Raw genomic sequence first — 20,821 nt, 5'->3', positions numbered from 1 at the left:
AAGTCAATGGGTGCGTGAAAATCACGCGCAGCACACGGACGAACTTCCGTGTGCTGCACGTGATTAGCGCAACAGTTGTTCAAGAAATTAAGGGAAAATTAAAACCACCTCCTTCATTTAATTTTCTAAACCTCAAAACCGCGTGTCATAAGGATGCCATATGCGCGAAAATCATGCAGCCACGCACCAAACACTGATGACACACGGAACTGCAACACGCAAAAAACGCACACGTTCGTGTAAATAAGGCCTTAAAAGCGGTTGTCGTGGATTAGAAAAACATGGTTGCTTTCTACCAAAAACAGCTCCACACCTCTCCACAGGTTGTGTGTGATATTGTAGCTCAGCCCCATTCACTTCAATAAAGATGAACTGCAATACCACACACAACCTGTGAACAGTTGTAGCACTATTTCAGGAAGAAAGCAGCCATGTTTTTCTAATCCCGGACTACCCCTTTAATTACAATATTGCTGTTGTCTTCGTTTAATAGACTAAGCACATTTGACTATTCTCTTTAGGTAAAGGAAGGAATGCATCTCCTCATCACTGGCCCCAACGGTTGTGGAAAAAGTTCTCTGTTCAGAATTCTTGGAGGCTTGTGGCCAGTTTATGAAGGTGTTCTATACAAACCCCCACCAGAGAAGATGTTTTATATCCCCCAAAGGTGGGTTTTTTCTTGACTATGCAATTGTTGCTGTGTAATTATTTTCCCATTAGTTTAGTGGGTATAAAGATAGAGGGAATGGATTATTGAAAATGTTATAAAAGAAGATATGTTGCATTAATCCTATTGAGAAATTCCTTTAATCTGGCATCTGATAATCCAGAAAATCTGGAAATCTTTTTTTCCCCACAAATATCTGAAATTTTACAAGACCTAGAAGCAGAAAAGAACCAGTATTCCCTTAAGGTTTTTTTTACCCTTACAAGTGAGCCAGAATATCTGATTAAATGTAGCATATATCATTATGATATTTGATTACTTAAAGGGGCTGTTCAGGATTAGAAAGACATGGTTGTTTTCTTCCAAAAACAGTGCCACACCTGTCCCCAGGTTGAGTGTGGTATTGCAGCTCAGCCCCATTAATTTCAATGAAGCTGAGCAGCAATACCAGAGACAATCCATGGACAGGTGTGACGTTGTTTCTGGAAGAAAGCAGCTATGTTTTATTTTTTTTAAATTCTGGATAACCCCTTTAACCTTTAGGATAGGTAATAAATGTTAGATTGGTGGTGTTTGACCATGGGGATCCTACAAATCCCTAGAACGGGTGTCCAAATCCTGGGAGCTGTCCTGTGGATAATTAATTTCGGTTAAAAAAAACATTTAATTATGATGACAATCAATGTTGCTATTTGATGCCTTCTTTTCAGTACAAATACATTTATGTTAATGAGTAGGGGAAGTATATATATTTTATTATAAATAAAATACAATAATCTGCTTTTTTTTAACCATCGCTAAAAAATCTCACATTATTATACAATATATGAAAAAGTGCAGCAATTCACTGTAAAGTTACATAAATATTGTTCATCTTCTATACATCTTGGTACTGACTGCAAGGCTGCAATTTTGTATTTGTTTCTTGTCTTGTAACCTGGTATACAGAGATTAAATGGTGTAGTGAACTACCGCATTGCTTCATATTTGCTATCCCACACCTGTATCCCCTAGTCAAAGACAGATTGTTCCAAGATGCAGAGAACAGAAGGGTGATCTTGTTACAGCTGCGTCACTCTCTATGAAGAAGCAGCACTTGGGGATGCAATATTTATATACATTAAAGGCTATGTAAACCTTTGTAATGGACTTTAATAAAAAGGTCAATCGGTGTGTTTTGTGCAACTTTATAATTAGTTTTTATTAAAAATTATTTTTACTTTTTGAGATACAGCTGCTTTGTATATTGCTTACGGAGCAGCTGTATCGTGCGCTAAGACATGAATCCGTCAGGTCCGCGGGACTGATGGGTTCAGTGTCAGTGGGTCCTGCATGTATCTGGCACGCAGGATCCACCTGTAGTCGATCACATCTAACTTAGGCCGGATTCACACGAGCGTGTTCAGTTCGTGATATACGGTCCGCAACACAGTGCAGGGAGCCGGGCTCTTAGCATCATCGTTATCTATGACGCTAGGAGTCCCTGCCTCTCCGCGGACCTACTGTCCCGTACAGAAAACATGTTTTCAGTACGGGACAGATATCCCGCAGTGAGGCAGCGACTCCTAGCGTCATACATAACGATGACGATAAGAGCCCAGCTCCCTGCAGTGTGCTCAGCCTGGGAAATACTGCCGACAAACGGACCGTATATCCCATACTGAACACGCTCGTGTGAATCCGGCCTTATGAACTTCGGTATGATGGATTACAGGTGGACCCTGCTTGTCAGAGACACCAGGACCCGTTGACACTGAACCCGTCTGTCCCGCGGATCTGATGGGTACAGTATTCAGCGTAACATACAGCTGCTCTGTATACAGAATACAGAGTATGTGTATCTCAAAAAAAAAAATAATGAATTATAAAGTTGCACAAAACACACAGATTGACCATTTTATATAAGAAAAATCCCTTTCAAAAGGTGTACATTGCCTTGAGGGTAGGAACACACAATGTATTCAGTGCGGATACACTGCGTTAAGCTACGCAGCGTATCTGCCCTAAACACCACAGGAGTTTCCGTCCGGAAAATGGCACCACGTTGTGAAGTGGCGCCGGAAAGAAAAATAACTTTCATACTTGCCCCCTCCCTCTTATTCGCGCGTTGTCCGGCCTCCTGGGATGACGTTGCAGGCCATGTGATGCTGCAGCCTGTGATTGGCTGCAGCGGTCACATGGCCTGCAACGTCATCCAGGGAGGTCGGACAGGTGAAGAAGCAGGAAACTGTGGGTAAGCATAACTTTATTTTTATTTTTTTCTTACTTGCGATTTTTGCAGCGCATTGCAGTGATTCCGCCGCAAATATCGCAACACACATTGCTTTGTTGCGGGTTTAAGCACCCCATTGAATTCAATGGGTAAACCCGCAACAGAAGAGTTGAGTATCCGCAGAATTAATTGACACGCTGCGTTTGAAGTAACCGCACCGCAGGTCAATTTATGTGGGTTTTTTTAGGCGGATATTTAGCGCAGTGTGGGGATGAGATTTGTTGAAATCTCACCCACACTGCTGCTACTGTAATACGCTGCGGATTTTCCGCAATTAATCTATTGTGTAAAATCTGCAGTGTTTACGCTATGTGTGTTCCTACCCTCAAGAAGGAAAGTCGCCTGGATTGCTGCCTTCATGCTTCAGAGAGTACTAGTGAATGTCGTTTTAAAAAAATATTTCTGTACTGTATTTAATTTTTTATTTAATTTGTAGTCTTGTTTTCTTCTTTGATGTGCTTGTTATTGGAGTTGATTCAGACAAATCAAGAATCATCAAGCAGTTTTACAAGCATTTCCATTTAAAAAACATTTATTAGAAAAAAACAGGAACAATGTAGAACCATTTGTGCAATGTTAACTATGTTGCTGTGATAACAATATAACTTTTGGAGTGGTAACTTTGCTTTTACCCGATTTTCTCATATTTTTTACATACTTTGTTCTTTAGCTTTGGGTTTGGCTTGGTGAGAATAGCTGTGTGAACTGCACATTACAGATTGAACCAATTCTGTTTGAACAGGCTTACCGAGATACAATGTAATCCTTCTTACTGCTGCTTAGGTCGTCATAGGCTTCTTTCATTTCCTCATTTGGATCAATGTGTGTTGCATTATAAACCTATAAATCTTTTTTTCTAGCAATAAGACTTCAGAATTAGTCCATCTGTTGTTTCTGCTCAGTTAGAAATATAATGAATATTAGCAAGATACTAATACATGTATTTTGAACTTTAAATTTATTTGTACTTTACAGATATGTTTATTTAATTTCAATACTGTGTTTATTTCAGAAATGGTTGCGACAATATATATTTAGATAATTAAAGGTGTTTTCTGGGACTTTTAATTAATGGCCTTTCCTTTGGACAGGCCATCAATGTATAGTAAGTGCACGTCTAATTAGGCCCAGGGTCCCCTATAGATTAGCAGAAGGAAGGGGCAATGACTATTGCTGGAACTTTGGATGTGGCTGTGCCTGGTACTGCAACTCAGCGCAGCCAAGTGAGCTGTTATGGTGTGTGTTTGTTATGATTAGCAGAAGGACTGCTGCTAATCAATGATTTCTGTTATCTTTGTGTTTGGGCTTTGCTAGGCAATACCTTTGGTCTGGATTTGGTCACCGTTTATCTTTGCCTGGTTATTTAGGGCAGAGTAATTTTATTGGACCTATATATACTTCAGGCTTGGATTATTCAGCTGCTGGTTATACTGATTATGGCATGTACTACACTCTTTCCAGATTCTAGTTGGTGACTTTATTCTTGTCTATGTGTTTGTTTGTACTGTGGGACCTGAAAGATCTGTTTTTTGTATGGTGGCTTTATGTGTATCCTGGGATCAGTAGTTCCACTTTCCTTTTGGTCTGCTGCCAAGCTGTTGTCTTAGGCCTCATGCACACGAACATATTTTTTTCCTCCCGTAAATACTGGCGTAAATACGGGTCCTTTGTCACACGTATTCGACCCATATTCCACAAGTATTTACGGACCCGTGCCAGTAAATACGGGTCCGGTGTCACCAGTATTCCTCCCGTATTTACGGACCCGTTTTCTCTGCACTAATCAGCAGCCCCTTCTCTCTATCAGTGCTGGAAAGAGAGAAGGGGCAGCCCTTTCGGGCAGAGTTTCTGCAGCGATTGAAAGTAAAAGAAGTTCATACGTACCGTTGTTTTGGTGATGCGTCCCTCTTTTGACATCCAGTCCGACCTCCCTGATGCGGCTGCAGCCTGTGATTGGCTGTAGCGGTCACATGGGATGAAACGTCATCCTGGGAGGTCGGACTGGAGGAAGAAGCAGGTAAGTTAACTTTTAATACTATTAACTCCAGCGCTAGTCACTGTCCCGGGTGCTGAAAGAGTTACTGCCGATCAGGTAACTCTTTCAGCACGCTGGACAGTGACTATCCCCTGATGTCGCCTAGCAACGCTCCCGTAATTACGGATGCACACACGTAGCCACCCGTAATTACGGGAGCCCCATAGACTTCTATGGGCCTGCCCGTGCCATTATTACGGCCTGAAATATGACATGTTCCATATTTTTCAACGGCACGGGCACCTTCCCGTAAGCAAACGGGAAGGTACCCGTGGCCAATAGAAGTCTATGGGCCCGTAATTACGGCTCGTAATTACGGGCGTTTTTACGTTCGTGTGCATGAGGCTTTACCCTGCTGTGGGATACTTTCAGATCTGGGCAGTGAGTTCTGTTCATTCTTGTCCACTGTCTGTTCATCTATTAACTACTTGCATGCTATTCATCTGCTATCCTCTCATCGTCTCTGTCTTCTACTACCTTTAGTGTTCCGCTCATTCACTGGTGAGTTACTTGTGGCTTTTGTTTTCTGTCAGTGTTGATGCGTACTTCACCCATGTGATAGTGTTTGCCTGGTGTTGCGGTCTTAAGCACCACCAGCAGTGTAAACGGTGTAATTTGTTTGATCAACGACAAGGGTTACTGAACTAGAAATATGTAATCAATGTGACCAAGTCTCATAAACCTGTGGCAACTTAAATATGTGGCCAAATTAGTCACTTAGGCCTGTTCACACTTGCGTTTGTTCTTTTCCATCAGGTATCCATTGCTTTTTCAAGGTCAGAATAGTAGCATGCTGCACTATTCTATCCAGTAAACAAAACAAAAAACGATAGCTGATGGACTCGATAGGAGTAAATAAAACTGATCCTGATTGCTTATAACGGTTCCGTCAAACGGATCATAACTAATCATGATGAATCATAATGGATCCATCATGTATTCTGTAAAAATTGAAAACATGACACCAGTCTGAACAGAGCCTATCTATCTCCTATTCTGTACTTAGTTTGTATGTAGTTTTTAAAGCTATCGGTAGGCTTATTTAACTGTCATGTTTTATTTTACTGAGGAGTAAGGGTATGTTCACACGTGGCAGTTTTGTTGCAGACATTTCGACTGTCCCATACATTTGAATAGCGTTTATACAAATCCATTCACATACTGTAGAAACAATTCCAATGTTAGTCCTTTTTTATTTATTTTCCTTTTGATAGGACTACATGTTTGTATAATGAGTGCATTTACATGGCGTCATTATTGTCCTTATATCTCCTAAGCCAGCATCACATCTCTACAGCCAAACACAAGTGGACACAAAAGAAAGGAGATGCATCAGTACTTTTCCATCCTTTTGGATCCACTTCTGGTCTAGCTAAAAAAGTGAGCCAAAAACATCGCTAAAACTGTGTCTGTGATCTTAGCCCTAAACTGGTATACACTCATTGTAGGGCTTTTGTATAAAAAAAAGTGTAAAGAAAAATTAAAGGTGTTCACTGTCCATAGTAAGGGTATGTTCACATGGCCTATTTTCAGCCGTTTTTCGGGCTGTAAAAAAACGCCCCGTAAAAAAGAAGTGCATGTCACTTCTTGAGCCGTTTTTCATCGTCTCAATAGAAAAACCGCTCCAACAACGGACGTAAAAAACGCTTAATGCATAAAAAACGGCTGAAGTTTTAGCTGTCATGTAAAGGCCCAAAAATAAACCTTTATCATTTTTATTGATAATGGATGATTAAAAAAACGTCTACTACTTGCTGCATTCGCTTCCGAATTCTTCTGCCATGTTTGGGTTACCATCATTAAGTAAGATGTCTGCTCAGGAAAACACTGTAGTAATAGTAATGCTCATACCCAATGTTCAATTCAGCAAATACATGGGTAAAATAACCTAGAAGAACAAAAGTCAATATTGCAATTTAATGTTTGGTAAAATGTGTGAGAATAATAATTTATGTCTGATACCTATATATGTCATTACATGCATATAACCAAATATTTGTTTCAGACCATATATGTCAATTGGAACATTGAGGGATCAAGTTATCTATCCTGACTCAGTGGATGACATGCATGAAAAAGGATATCAAGACCAAGATCTTGAGCGTATTCTTGACATTGTACATCTGAATCATATTGTGCAAAGGGAAGGAGGTACATGTTTTTTCCTTATTATGATTCAAAAAACGACAAACCAGAAAGAGTGCACACACATGATATTAGATAATAAAAAAATATTTATTTTATTACATTCCAGCAATATATCCAACAAACAATTAAAAACATCTCAAATATATTGCATAAGAGTAAGGGTATGTGCACACGCAAACTCAAAAACGTCTAAAAATACAGAACTGTTTTCATGGGAAAACAGCTCCTGATTTTCAGACGTTTTTTTAAGCCACTCACGTTTTTCGCTGCACTTTTTATGGCTATTTTTGGAGCTGTATTTCTATAGAGTCAATGAAAAACTGCTCCAAAAATGGCTCAAATGCACTTCTTTTTCGCGGGCGTCTTTTTACCCGCCGTTTTCCGAAAATGAGGCATACAAAAACGTCCCATCGGGCAGATGTTTGGAGGCATTCTGCTTCCGATTTTTCGCCCGTTTATGGCCCGAAAAACGGCTGAAAATAAGCCATGTGAACATACTCTAACAGTAAATAGTGTGACCCTTTTGTATCGACAACACAAAATATGAGAATACCCAGACAAAAATTGATACAAACTATATAGATAATGTACCACCCTCCCTCTATGGCTACTCGGCCATGATCCTAGCCAACAGATACAGTGCCACACACACACAAATGGACCCCTTTGTGTTTTTCCTGTCTTATTGCATTACAACCTGAAATTAAAATGGATTTTAAATTTCATTTTATGTAATGGACCTGGCAAAATAGACTAAATTGCTACAGTAGAATGAAAAAAATATATACTGTTTTTATATATATATATATATATATATATATATATATATATATATATATATATATATATATTGAGGAAATAACTAAAAGTTGTGAGTCAGTATGTATTCAATCCCTTTGCTATGACACCCCTAAGTAAAGTCTGCTCAAACCATTATCTTCTGAAGTCACATAATTAGTGAGGAAGGTCCCTGTGTTCAATCAAAGTGTCACATGATGTCAGTATAAATACACCTGTTCTGATAGCCCCCTGAGTCTGCAACACCACTAAGCAAGCAACATGAAGGCCAAAGAGCTCTCCAAACAAGTCAGAGGCAAAGTTGTGGAGAAGTATGCAGTCTTGGCCATAAGTTTTGAGACTGACACAAATGTTGGTTTTCACAAAGTTTGACTGATGGCAACCCATTCTTGCCTAATCAGTGCTTGGAGTTTATCACAATTACTGTGTTTTTATTTGTTCAACTGCTTTTTGAGGATTAACCACAGTTTCTCAATGGGATTGAGATCTGAGAAGTTTCCTGGCCATGGACCCAAAATGTAAATGTTTTGTTCACCGAGCCACTTAGTTATCACTTTTGCCTTGTGACATGGTGCTCCTTCATGCTGGAAAAGCGTTGTTCATCACCAAATTGCTCCTGGATCATTGGGAGAAGTTGCTCCTGGAGGATTAGATCCCATTCTTTATTCATGAAAGTGTTCTTAGGCAAAATTGTGAGTGAGCCCACTCCCTTGGATGAAAAGCAACCCCACACATGAATGGTCTCAGGATGCTTTACTGTTGGCATGACACAGGACTCATGGTAGCGCTCACCTTTTCTTCTCCGGACAATGACTCTTCCAGATGTCCCAAACAATCTGAAGGGGGCTTCATCAGAGAAAATAACTTTACTCCAGTCCTCTGCAATCCAATCCGCGTACTTCTTGCAGAATGTCAGACTGCCCTTGATTTTTCTTGGAGAGAAGTGGCTTCTTTGCTGCCCTTCTTTACCAGGCCAGCCTCCAAAAATCTTTGCCTCACTGTGCGTGCAGATTCACAGACACTTGCCTTCTGCCATTCCCGATAAAGCTCTGCAGTTGTGTTGAACCGATCCCGTAGCTAAATCCTCTTTAGGAGATGGTCCTGGCACTTGCTGGACTTTCTTGGGTACCTTGAAGCCTTCTTCACAGCAATTGAACCTCTCTCCTTGAAGTTCTTGATGATCCGATAAATGATTGATTCAGGGGGAATCCTACAAGTAGCAATGTCCTTGCCTGTAAAGTCCTTTTGATGCAAAGCAATGATGCCTGCACGTGTTTCTTAGGAGGTAACCATGGTTAACAGAAGACAATGATTTCAATAACCATCTCCCTTTTAAAGCAACCAGTCTGCTCTTATAATTCAATCAGCATGACAGATTTCAGTAGCATTATCCTCATTAACACTTTCTCCTGAGCTAAGAGATCACTGAAATTATGTTAGCAGGTAATTTTGTGGCAGCGTTAAATGCAGTGGAAATATTTTTTTTTTGTGATTAAGTAAATTTTCATGGCAAAGAATGAATTTGCAATTAATTGCAATTTATCTGATCACTCTTCATAACAATCTAGTTAATGCAAATTGCCCCTATAAAACCTGTAGCAGCAAACTTTGTGAAAACCCAAATTTGTGTCAGTGTCAAAACTTTTGGCCAGGACTGTAGATCAGGGATGCGTTATATATAAAAAAAATATATAATTTGAATATCCCACGGAGCACCATTAAATCTATTATTACAAAATGGAAAGAATATGACACAACTACCTGACAAGAGAAGGCCACCCACCAAAACTCACAGACCTAGCAAGGGCATTCAACAAAGAGATTCCTTTAGAGATTCAACAAAGACACCAACCATAACACTGGAGGAGCTTGAAAGATCAAAAGTGGAGATGGAGATATCTGTCCATAGGACCACTATAAGGCATACACTCCACAGAATGGGGCTTTATAAAAGATGGCCAGAAAAAAACCCATTGCTTATAAACAAACAAAAACATTAGAAAACACATTTTGCGCTCGCCAAACAGCATGCGGCAGACTTCCCAAACACATAAAAGAAGAAGGTTCTGTGCTCAGATGAGTCTAAAATGTAAATTTTTGACTGTCATGGGAAATTTTTTGTGTGGTGCAAACCCAACACTTTCCTTCACCCACAAGTACACCATTCCCACAATGAAGCATAATAGTGGCAGTTCTTGAGGAGAACCTTTTTGTCTGCAAGAGATTTAAGACTGGGACGGAGGATCACCTTCCAGCAGGACAATGACCCTAAACAAACAGCTAAAGCTACACTGGAGAGGTTTAAGGGGAAACTTTTCAATTTCTTGAAATGGCCAAGTCAAAGCCTAGACCTTACTCAAATTGAGAATCTGTGACATGACTTGAAGACATGTACACAACACAACCCATCTAACTTGAAGGATTTGGAGCCATTTTGCCTGGAAGAATGGGAAAAAAACCCTTAATGTGCTAAGCTAATAGAGATACAAATAGACTTGTATCTGTAATTGTAGCAAAAGGTTGCTCCACAAAGTATTGCTATTCAGGGGGTGAATTATGCACATTAGAGTTCTCCTTTTTTTTTTTTTGTCTTTATTATTATTTGGGAAAGAAAAAACAATCGATGTCCACAGCACACTCCTTTTGTAAGATCTTCCCTCCCAAGGGCTTAAAAAGGGATTCAAAGTCGCAATGTCGAGGAATCCCTTCAAGACTAAACACAAAAGACCTTTTGGAAGACGACGACCGCATCCACCCAGGTGTAGAAATATATCAAAAGGGTATTTTTATTCCAGCATGACAAAAAAAGCTGCAATGTCTCAACTGAGGAAGTCAATGGGGCTCCCGTAATTACGGGTGACTACGTGTGTGCACCCATAATTACGGGTGACTACGTGTGTGTGCACCTGTAATTACGGGAGCGTTGCTAGGCGACGTCAGTAAATAGTCACTGTCCAGGGTGCTGAAAGAGTTAAGCGATCGGCAGTAACTGTTTCTGCACCCTGGACAGTGACTACTGATCACAATATACATCAACCTGTAAAAAATATAGAAGTTCATACTTACTGTAATGTCGGGGTAGGGAGACAGACAGGTGAGCCCTAATCTACCCGCCACTCAGTCCCTGCCTACTTGCAACGTCCCGCCCTAGGCGACGGGGTACAACTGGGCGACGGTCCCTACACTCAATAGGTGCACGACAGACAAACAGACAAGGGTACAAAGAAGCCGGGGAAATGGGGAAGTTGCCCACGGGAACACCGTGAGCAACAAGCGAGGTGAACGAGCCGAGTCAAACCAGGAGATGAGCGAGGTACAAAAACGCAGAGCAGAAGAGTGGTAAGTAAAGCCAAGGTCAATAACAAGTAGAGGGTCAGTAGTTCAAGAAGCTGCAGCAGGGCCAGGAAACCAGCAGAGAAGAATCACAAGCAAAGGAGGAACAGGAAAGGCAGGTATAAATAGACAGTGGGCGGGAGCTAGCTCCGTCTGGCCAGGCTGTGATAGGCTCTCCCACTCCTAAGCCTGCCATCCTGAGTGGTGGAAGATGGAGTCAGTCTCACAGACATAGAAGCAGGTGAAGACTGATTACCTATTGGCGTTGACACAGAAGCTGTGTCTGGCAGATCCTTTACACTTAGGGCATGACCACACGTGGCGGATTTCCTCCGCAACTGTCCGCATCAATGCCGCACAGAATCTGCGTCGCAGATTCTGCTGCGGATCTGCACAAAATGTGCAGAAAATTGATGCGGACTAGCTGCTGCGGACTGCGGGAAAAGTGCTTCCCTTCTCCCTATCAGTGCAGGATAGAGAGAAGGGACAGCACTTTCCCTAGTGAAAGTAAAAGAATTTCATACTTACCGGCCGTTGTCTTGGTGACGCGTCCCTCTTTCGGCATCCAGCCCGACCTCCCTGGATGACGCGGCAGTCCATGTGACCGCTGCAGCCTGTGCTTGGCCTGTGATTGGCTGCAGCCGTCACTTACACTGAAACGTCATCCTGGGAGGCCGGACTGGAGACAGACGCAGGGAGTTCTCGGTAAGTATGAACTTATATGTTTTTTTACAGATACATGTATATTGAGATCGGTAGTCACTGTCCCGGGTGCAGAAACAGTTACTGCCGATCGCTTAACTCTTTCAGCACCCTGGACAGTGACTATTTACAGACGTCTCCTAGCAACGCTCCCGTCATTACGGGAGCCCCATTGACTTCCTCAGTCTGGCTGTAGACCTAGAAATACATAGGTCCAGCCAGAATGAAGAAATGTCATGGTAGTAAAACCAATACGCTCCGCAGCACACATAAGATCTGCGGACTTCATTGCGGAATTTTGACTCTCCATTGAAGTCAATGGAGAAATTCCGCCATGAGTCCGCCACTGCTCCGCAACAGACAGAGCATGCTGCGGACACCAAATTCCGCTCCGCAGCCTATGCTCCGCAGCGGAATTTTACGCCTCGTCTAAACGAACACTGCTAAATTAAAGTGTAAGTCAATGGACAAACGGCACCGCTGCGGATTAACGCTGCGGAGTGTCCGCAGCGGAATTTAAGTGAAATTACGCCACGTGTGAACCCAGCCTTACCGAGAACTCCCTTCTTCTTCCTCCAGTCCGGCTTCCCACGATGACGTTTCAATCTAAGTGACGGCTGCAGCCAATCACAGGCTGCAGCGGTCACATGGAGTGCCGCGTCATCCAGGGAGGTCGGGCTGGATGCCGAAAGAGGGACGCGTCACCAAGACAACAGCCGGTAAGTATGAAATTCTTTTACTTTCACTAGGGAAAGTGCTGTCCCTTCTCTCTATCCTGCACTGATCGAGAGAAGGGAAGTACTTCCCCTCAATACGCAACGGCTAGTCCGCATCAATTTAATGCCCACTTTGGGCAGAGCCGCAACAGAATCTGCAACGCAGATTCTGTGCGGCATTGATGCGGACAGTTGCGGAAGAAATCCGCCACATCTGGGCATGCCCTAAGGGTTCATGCACAAAGGAGTATTACGTGTTAATTTTGTACAGAGCTGTAATGGGGCTGCTATAGAGGTAAATAGTAGACTAGAAGTAATGACCAAAAAAGCACGGTGCCATAGTAGTGCAGATCACCTGAAGTAATTGTGATGAACTCTTGAGGTTGTGTAGCCAAAAACACAACACTATACTGATTAGGGAGCGGACCATAAAACCGCTGCAGCCAGGTACACAAAACCGGTAACTGGAAATAGTTACCGCTGGGATGGATTGTAGAAGAGAGAAAAAAACTTTTTTAAAAAGTAGTGAATCCTAGCAGAGCTGCTTGTATAGGGTTGAGAGAAAATAGGAGATATAAGGATATCATAAGCTTTAATGCAAGAGGCTATGCGTTTCGACGCTGAACTAGCATCATCATCAGGCCAAGAATACAGAACAGTAAAAACAAGTCTCCTTAAATTTTGACTTTTCCACACCGAAAACTGTCGTGGAGAACTTAGTAAATTCCATGCTGTTTGCTTAAGATGCAAAATAATAAGAATATTGACTGAAAATCCAAGACCGCAAGACTGTTTGCCCTATATCCCCATAGATTTTAGTTAGCATTACCAGTAGGAAAGCAGTCAAATGTTTATGACCAGCTTTAGTCTACAGTAGAGTAAACAGAGCAAGAGCGATGTGAACAACAGTGTAATATTCGGGTATGCTCACGAGCAGTGTAAACATGGCAGAATTCCCAACCAGATTTTCTGTGCAGAAATCTGCATTTTTGCAAGAGAAATTGATGTGCTGCAGATCGAGAATCCGCACAGCAGGCTATGTTCAAGCACCTTTTTTTCCCCGGCAGATTTATTACGCAGCGTGTGGATGAGATTTGTTCCAATCTCATCCACTCTGCTGCTACTGTAATGCACTGAAATCTTTGCACAAAAAAATCTGATCAGAAATTCTGCAGTCTTTAAGCTACGAGTGAACATGCCCTAATAATACACTGTTTCTCTTACTGATTTTAATCTTTGTGAACATACTCTAATTTTGGGATAGCTGACTATCTATAATGTTGTTTATGTACAGGGTGGGATGCTATCTCAGACTGGAAAGATGTTTTGTCAGGAGGCGAGAAGCAAAGGATGGGTATGGCACGGATGTTCTACCACAGGTAAGAATAACATGTTTTTTTTTTTCATCTATAATAAATGGATTTTGTATCTTTGAAGCTATTTGTCCTTGGCAGCTGAGAGGAAAGTAGAATCCTAAAAGGCTTTACAAATAAATGAAATCATAATCATGTCATGTACATTAAAGAGGCTCTGTCACCAGATTTTGCAACCCCTATCTGCTATTGCAGCAGATATGCGCTGCAATGTAGATTACAGTAACGTTTTTATTTTTAAAAAACGAGCATTTTGTGCCAAGTTATGACCATTTTTGTAGTTATGCAAATGAGGCTTGCAAAAGTACAACTGGGCGTGTTGAAAAGTAAAAGTCCAACTGGGCGTGTATTATGTGCGTACATCGGGGCGTGTTTACTACTTTTACTAGCTGGGCGTTGTGTATAGAAGTGTCATCCACTTCTCTTCACAACGCCCAGCTTCTGGCAGTGCAGACACACAGCGTGTTCTCCAGAGATCACGCTGTGTCGTCACTCACAGGTCCTGCATCGTGTCAGACGAGCGAGGACACATCGGCACCAGAGGCTACAGTTGATTCTGCAGCAGCATCGGCGTTAGCAGGTAAGTCGATGTAGCTACTTACCTGCAAATGCTGATGCTGCTGCAGAATCAACTGTAGCCTCTGGTGCCGAAGTGGCCGACACGATGCAGGACCTGTGAGTGACGTCACAGATCTGCACTGCCAGAAGCTGGGCGTTCTGAAGAGAAGTGGATGATACTTCTCATCAGAACGCCCAGCTAGTAAAAGTAGTAAACACGCCCCGATGTACGCACATAATACACGCCCACTTGTACTTTTACTTTTCAACACGCCCAGTTGTACTTTTGCAAGCCTCATTTGCATAAATACGAAAATGGTCATAACTTGGCCAAAAATGCTCGTTTTTTTAAAATAAAAACGTTACCGTAATCTACATTGCAGCGCCTATCTGCTGCAATAGCAGATAGGGGTTGCAAAATCTGGTGACAGAGCCTCTTTAAATAAATAATAAATGAATTAAGTAATTGGTTGAATGAATTTACAGGATGATATATTAGGTATACAATTAAAAATGCTAATTTTCCAGCATATAATAAAGTAATTTTGACTTATATTCTATAACAATGGACAGGAGGAATTTTTAGAAAATCATGTTATTAACCAAAAACTTCTTAATGGACTGCCATTCAAGAGGTTTTTATTTGTTGTTCAATGGGATATTTAATTACAAATGTTACATATCAATTAGGTTAAAGTGGACCTACAGTAGGTTTTACATACATAAGTAGCACTAACACATTCAATACACAGTGGCAAGAAACTTTATGGTTTTCAATGGCTTTTGTTGCTTGATATCACGCTGCAGCAAGATATCAGTCAAGATAAACTGTGCTACATCTGTATGTGTATTGTTGCTCAAGCATGGCATTTAAAACAATTTATAATCCTGTATATACCCTATATTAACCCCTTAAGGACACGACCAATTTTAGCCTTGAGGACAGAACAATTTTTTTATATTTCCCTCTTTGCATCCAGACGCTCATAACTTTTTTATTTTTTGTACAACGTAGTTGTATGAGACTTTGTTTTTTGCGGGATGAGTTCTACTTTATGTAGGTACCATTTTTTGGTACAAATACATTATCGTTTATATAAATTTTATTTTGGCGAAAATGCAGAAAACAAAAGCTGCTGCAGTTTTATTATTTTATTTTTTTACACCATACACCGATCATCATATTATAACTTTTTTTTTTTTAATCCCATAGAGGGATTTTTCATTTTGATTTAAAATTTTTAACTGTAATGTACTGGCATATATCTATATGCCAGTACATTACAGTTAAAAAAAAAATCTTTATCTATATGCTTTTACATTAGCCTGTGTACTGATTGTACACAGACAGTTGTTAGGGCATACCAACGTATGCCCTAACAACAAGGGATATGGTCAGACAGCCCTGGGGTCCTTCGATGGAACCTAGGCTGTCTGGCCATACAAGTTATGGGCTTTGATTGCGTCACAGGTCAATTTACGCATTTGTTGTCTGCGGATTTTTTCCCATAGCTTGTGGATGAGATTTGTTGAAATCTCATACCCTTCCTGCTATTGTGATACGCTTCGGAATTTTTGCATGGAAATTCCACACCATTTCCGTACCGTGTGCACGGGGCATAAAGGGGTGTCACAGATATTGCAACATATTGAGAAATATCACATAGTATAGAGAAATCTTACATTTTTCTGTTTCCAATTTTTACAAATTATAAATTAATGTACCTTTTACATAACATTTGTAATATTTGGTGTAATGACATAGTTTAGAAATTGTTGTATAAGCAAACAAACAATTTTTTACATGTCGATTTGTCTTCTTCACAAAAGGCCACAATACGCATTGCTGGATGAATGCACCAGTGCTGTGAGCATAGATGTGGAAGGAAAGATATTTCAAGCTGCAAAGGATGCTGGGATAAGCCTCCTTTCCATAACTCACCGTCCATCTCTTTGGTAAGCAATCATTTCTAAATAAAAGATAAGGGTAGACTAAATGTAAATAAATCCATTACTGTTTTTACTGTACAGTTAAAAGATCACATTACATACTTATATTTTTTTTCTAAAAATCAGCATTTCTATGACAGGTACATATACTTTAAGAGCATTTCCAGCAAATATAAGCCATTGAATTGTCCTCTTCTGTCATATTGGTATGAATTCTATTCAGCTGTTTGAAAAGCAATACAGCTCTTTACCCAGCTTTCCTAGGGTCCTGAATGACAGGTATTACTAGTTATGCATAGGGTTGCCAGTTTCCCAGACAAATGTACTGGCCAGGTTAACACGCGTAGAAAACGTAGTGTGTTTTTGGGGATTGTGAATTTACACGTGGAGCTTCAATGCCTCACGCTGTGCCCCTAAAAATTGTGCTCTGGGTAGTGCCCCATGCAAATAATAGTGCTACACATAGTGCTTCATGTAGACAGTGCCCCTTGTAGTCACGGACACACAGTGTTCCCCGTAGATAGTGACACACCCAGTGTTCCCTGTAGTTAGTGACACATACAGTGCCCCCTCTAGCGGTCCTGTACCATGACGTACATCACTCACATGACTTCTACAGCCAATCACGGGCCTTGATTGGCTGCAGCGTTCACATGAATGATGTACGTGGCGTCATTGCTGCAGGACCGGTGGGTACTATCTGATTGTCAGTGGCGGCGCAGCAGTTACCCAAACTTTTTCACTGGCTTCTGGATGTGCATACTAGCCAGGCCAGTGGTTTACCGACTGGGTGGCAAACCTAGTTAAGCAACAACATGGGAGCAATGGATACACCATTGCATAACTAGACAACTCTGTGTTTGCACCAGGGGTACAGTGGTATCTGAAACATTTTAAATGATTTTGGCTGCAGGAAGTGTGTAAACTTTTTTGTTTTAGAGGGGGAGACGCTGAATTTAGGGATTAGTAGAGGGAGTTATTATGCAATGTTAAATACTTTTGTGTCAAAAAAGACAAAAGTATTATTGGTATAACCAGAAAAATTATATATGCAAGCTTTCAGAGCACATAGGCTCCTTCATCAGGCATGTTTACAAATGAATGACCTAGAAAAAACTCAACATTTAAGATATTATATTGTTTCTGGCTAACACCGTACTACGCTATTTTTTTACTGTACTATAGTGAGTCACATAATGCTTTCTCAGTTTCATCCAGTTGGAAACTTTTTTTTTTTGTTGGGCATCAAAAAACACAGCATGCTGCACAATTTGGGCCAGTAAGGGACGGTTCACATCAGCGTCAGGCTTCCGCTTATCGGTTCCGCAGCGGAATTCCAGAGCAATCCCGCCACGTCTGGCCATGCCCTAAGGGTTTTTTTTTTCTTCGTTTTTTTTTACACTACCTTCAAATGAATTTTTAATTGTAGAAAAGTAATAACATTTGGGCTTATTCTCAAGTCATGGTTTTATTATATCTGCACAGGAAATACCACACACATCTGTTGCAGTTTGACGGAGAAGGTGGATGGCGCTTTGAAGAACTAGATACTGCCACACGTTTATCATTAAGTGAAGAAAAGCAAAGACTTGAGTCTCAACTTGCTGGAATACCCAAAATGCAACAGAGGTTGAATGAACTGTGTAAAATACTAGGAGAAGACTCTGTGCTTAAAACTGTTTGTGAAGGTGTCTAGCTATTACAGGTGTCAATGTCCACTCTGTACATTTTTTACAAGAGTTTACACTGGTAAAAGAATATGATGTATTTTGTAATGAATGTACTCTGTGCATGGGATGATGTATTGGAATCCGGGTTGTGAAAGGATGAATGAATAAATGAACAAATATGTAAAGAGAACATTAATATACTTAAAAATAAGATGTGACAATTTATCAGATTTGCAGAATTAGGACTTTAGTATACGGGCCCTTTTTACTGTTTACATTGATCAAATGCAATAGACAGCCCCTTCTGATGCCCAATTATGGCATGTTTAGCTAATATAGGGTGTTTACCTCTATTTCAATGGCACCCTGTCATTCTATATTGTCTCTGCAGGGCACTGCAGTGTAAAAATGGATTAACATTGTTTTCCCCCTGAACTGTTTGCAGGAAATGCCAGCTAGGAAGCTCCCATGATTCGCCTTTGGAAAGGGGAGAGGAGTTGTCCAAATCATAGAAAAGCATTAATCAATCATTAAACTTTTACAGGCAGTTTAAAGAAGCACTCCAGCATTTTATTTTTTTTATAAAGTGCAACATAAACTTTTATTAACGTATAATGTAGAGGCTCTTGTGTCTGCCTTGTGTATACCGGTTTTAGTTAATGTGCCATTTATGGGTTGTCTGCCATCTTGGTTCCTTCTTCCTCTGTAATATAGCTCCCTCTATTGCAGCCTACATTTTCTATAATGCTTCTGGCTTTGCAGAGTGGACAGAGTCTCATCACACTGCACTTGCTCTGCTCTAATTCCTATCTAAAGGCAGAAAATGATAGCTCAGACATAGAACTTCTGTCCCATAACTAACACTGCAGAGTCTCCTGTGTCCTATGTTATGCAGCTTCAGCCTGTCTCCTCTCCCCCCTGCTAGTGATAGATTAATGACATACTGTAAAATTGCTCTCCCCTAACGCACACTGCAGAGTCTCAGTGTATCCTATGTGATGTAGCTTCAGCCTGTCTCCCCTAGTAATAGATTTCTGTCAGTTCTTGCAAGCAGGGGAGAGCATTGAGAATCTGAATCTCATAGAAATACATTTGAGTTTCTGCACACAGCCCTCACAGAGAGTATAGACAGTCAGTGTGGGCCATGGGAGTTTTCTAAATCTGCAGCTAATCATTGTAAGCACTCATCTATTATATCACTCATACTTCTTTAAATAATGAAAAAAAATACCTCTTCAGCAGCAATATATGCATGGGGGGGACATACAGAAGAACAAAGAGGGTGGAGTGGGGAGGAGTCTGAAGTTGCAAGGAGGGACTTGATAAGAGGATGATGTAATCCCGTGGTTCACAGGAAGTCAGCCACACAAGTGAGACTGACCTCCTGTCTACACATGAGAGTATTGTCTACTTTGGTGGTCAGACTGAGCTCACATGACACAGCTGCCCATAATGAAAGTGTTCAAAATGTAAAGATGCACCTAAGCTGGGAAGAAACAAATGACACTTCTAGAATTTTCATGGTGAGCTAGCACAATTTGTGCAACAAAAAAAAAAAAAAAAGAGAGGGAAATTACTGGAGTGCTTCTTTAATGTGGTTATTGAGTTGAAGCAAATATATTAAGACAGTATTATTATAATAGTCATACAGCTTTTTCTGACACTATGATCTGGTATTATTTGGTCATATGCTGTACAATGGCTTGTCAATCCCCATATATTTTCTAGTGTTATTTTCTCTCAAACTATACTACATTTTCTAAAACATGTAAAAGGTACCTGTATGTCTGTCACTCTGCCCTTTATATCGCTGGAAGGAGAAGCAGCCTGTTTGTTTTCATGTTGACAACCCTGTTGTTCCTTGAACTCAGGGTTGTTCAGCCCTAGAATTAGAGAGTTGCATAACTAGTAATGTGTTTGTGTAAAAGTTAAAATATACAGTATACTTCTGTTCCAAGATAAATAGTGGCCCAAAAATAATACACCTTACTTTAATGGAACGCTACAGGCAATGCTGATACATGACTCAGAGACTTAAAGTGAAGCTAAATGTTTGACAAACTTCTGACATGTCATAGTGACGTGTCAGAAGTTTGGATTGGTGGGGATCCAAGCAGTGAGACCCCCATCAATCGCTAGAACGAAGCAGCTGAAGTGCTCGTGTGAGCGCTCAGATGCTTCCTGTCTGTTCGGCTTTTTCCAGAAATAAATGTATCAGTGTACGGACTCAATAGAATGTCTATGAGCCCGTACTCCGATACATCGGCCTTCCGGAAAAAGCCGAACAGACACGAAGCGGCTGAGCGCTCACACGAACGCTTCGTTCTAGCGATTGGTGGGGTCTCAGTGCTCGGACCCACACCAATCCAAACTTCTGACATGTCAGTATGACATGTCAGAAGTTTGTCAAACGTTTAGCTACACTTTAAAGGCTGCTAAAGAGCTTAGTCATGCATTGCCCCCTAAGGCCCTGCACTAGGCATTACACAGTGTATCAGTATAGCCTGCAGTTTTCCTAAAATGATTTTACGTCTATTGCCTATTGCATTAAAGTGTTAAATTTAAGTAATTTTTATTTATAAAGTTAAAAATATGGAAG

General features: G+C 40.9%; 1 protein-coding gene across 2 annotated transcripts in view; it reads left to right on the top strand.

Moving 5' to 3' along the window:
• Positions 1 to 20,292, top strand: part of ABCD2 (ATP binding cassette subfamily D member 2) — a 51,788-nt gene extending 31,496 nt beyond the window's left edge. For both annotated transcript variants that reach the window (XM_075857248.1, XM_075857247.1), the window contains exons 6-10: positions 522 to 667; positions 6,980 to 7,125; positions 13,966 to 14,050; positions 16,433 to 16,558; positions 18,038 to 20,292. In XM_075857248.1, coding sequence (XP_075713363.1) covers positions 522 to 667; positions 6,980 to 7,125; positions 13,966 to 14,050; positions 16,433 to 16,558; positions 18,038 to 18,248 — 714 coding nt within the window. In that variant the 3' untranslated portion in view covers positions 18,249 to 20,292. The remainder of the gene's footprint in view (positions 1 to 521; positions 668 to 6,979; positions 7,126 to 13,965; positions 14,051 to 16,432; positions 16,559 to 18,037) is intronic.
• The last annotated feature ends 529 nt before the right edge of the window (positions 20,293 to 20,821 follow it).

Source organism: Rhinoderma darwinii, chromosome 3 (genome assembly GCF_050947455.1).
Source record: "Rhinoderma darwinii isolate aRhiDar2 chromosome 3, aRhiDar2.hap1, whole genome shotgun sequence".
NCBI lineage: Eukaryota > Metazoa > Chordata > Amphibia > Anura > Rhinodermatidae > Rhinoderma > Rhinoderma darwinii.
This window is presented reverse-complemented; position numbering and strand designations above follow the sequence as displayed.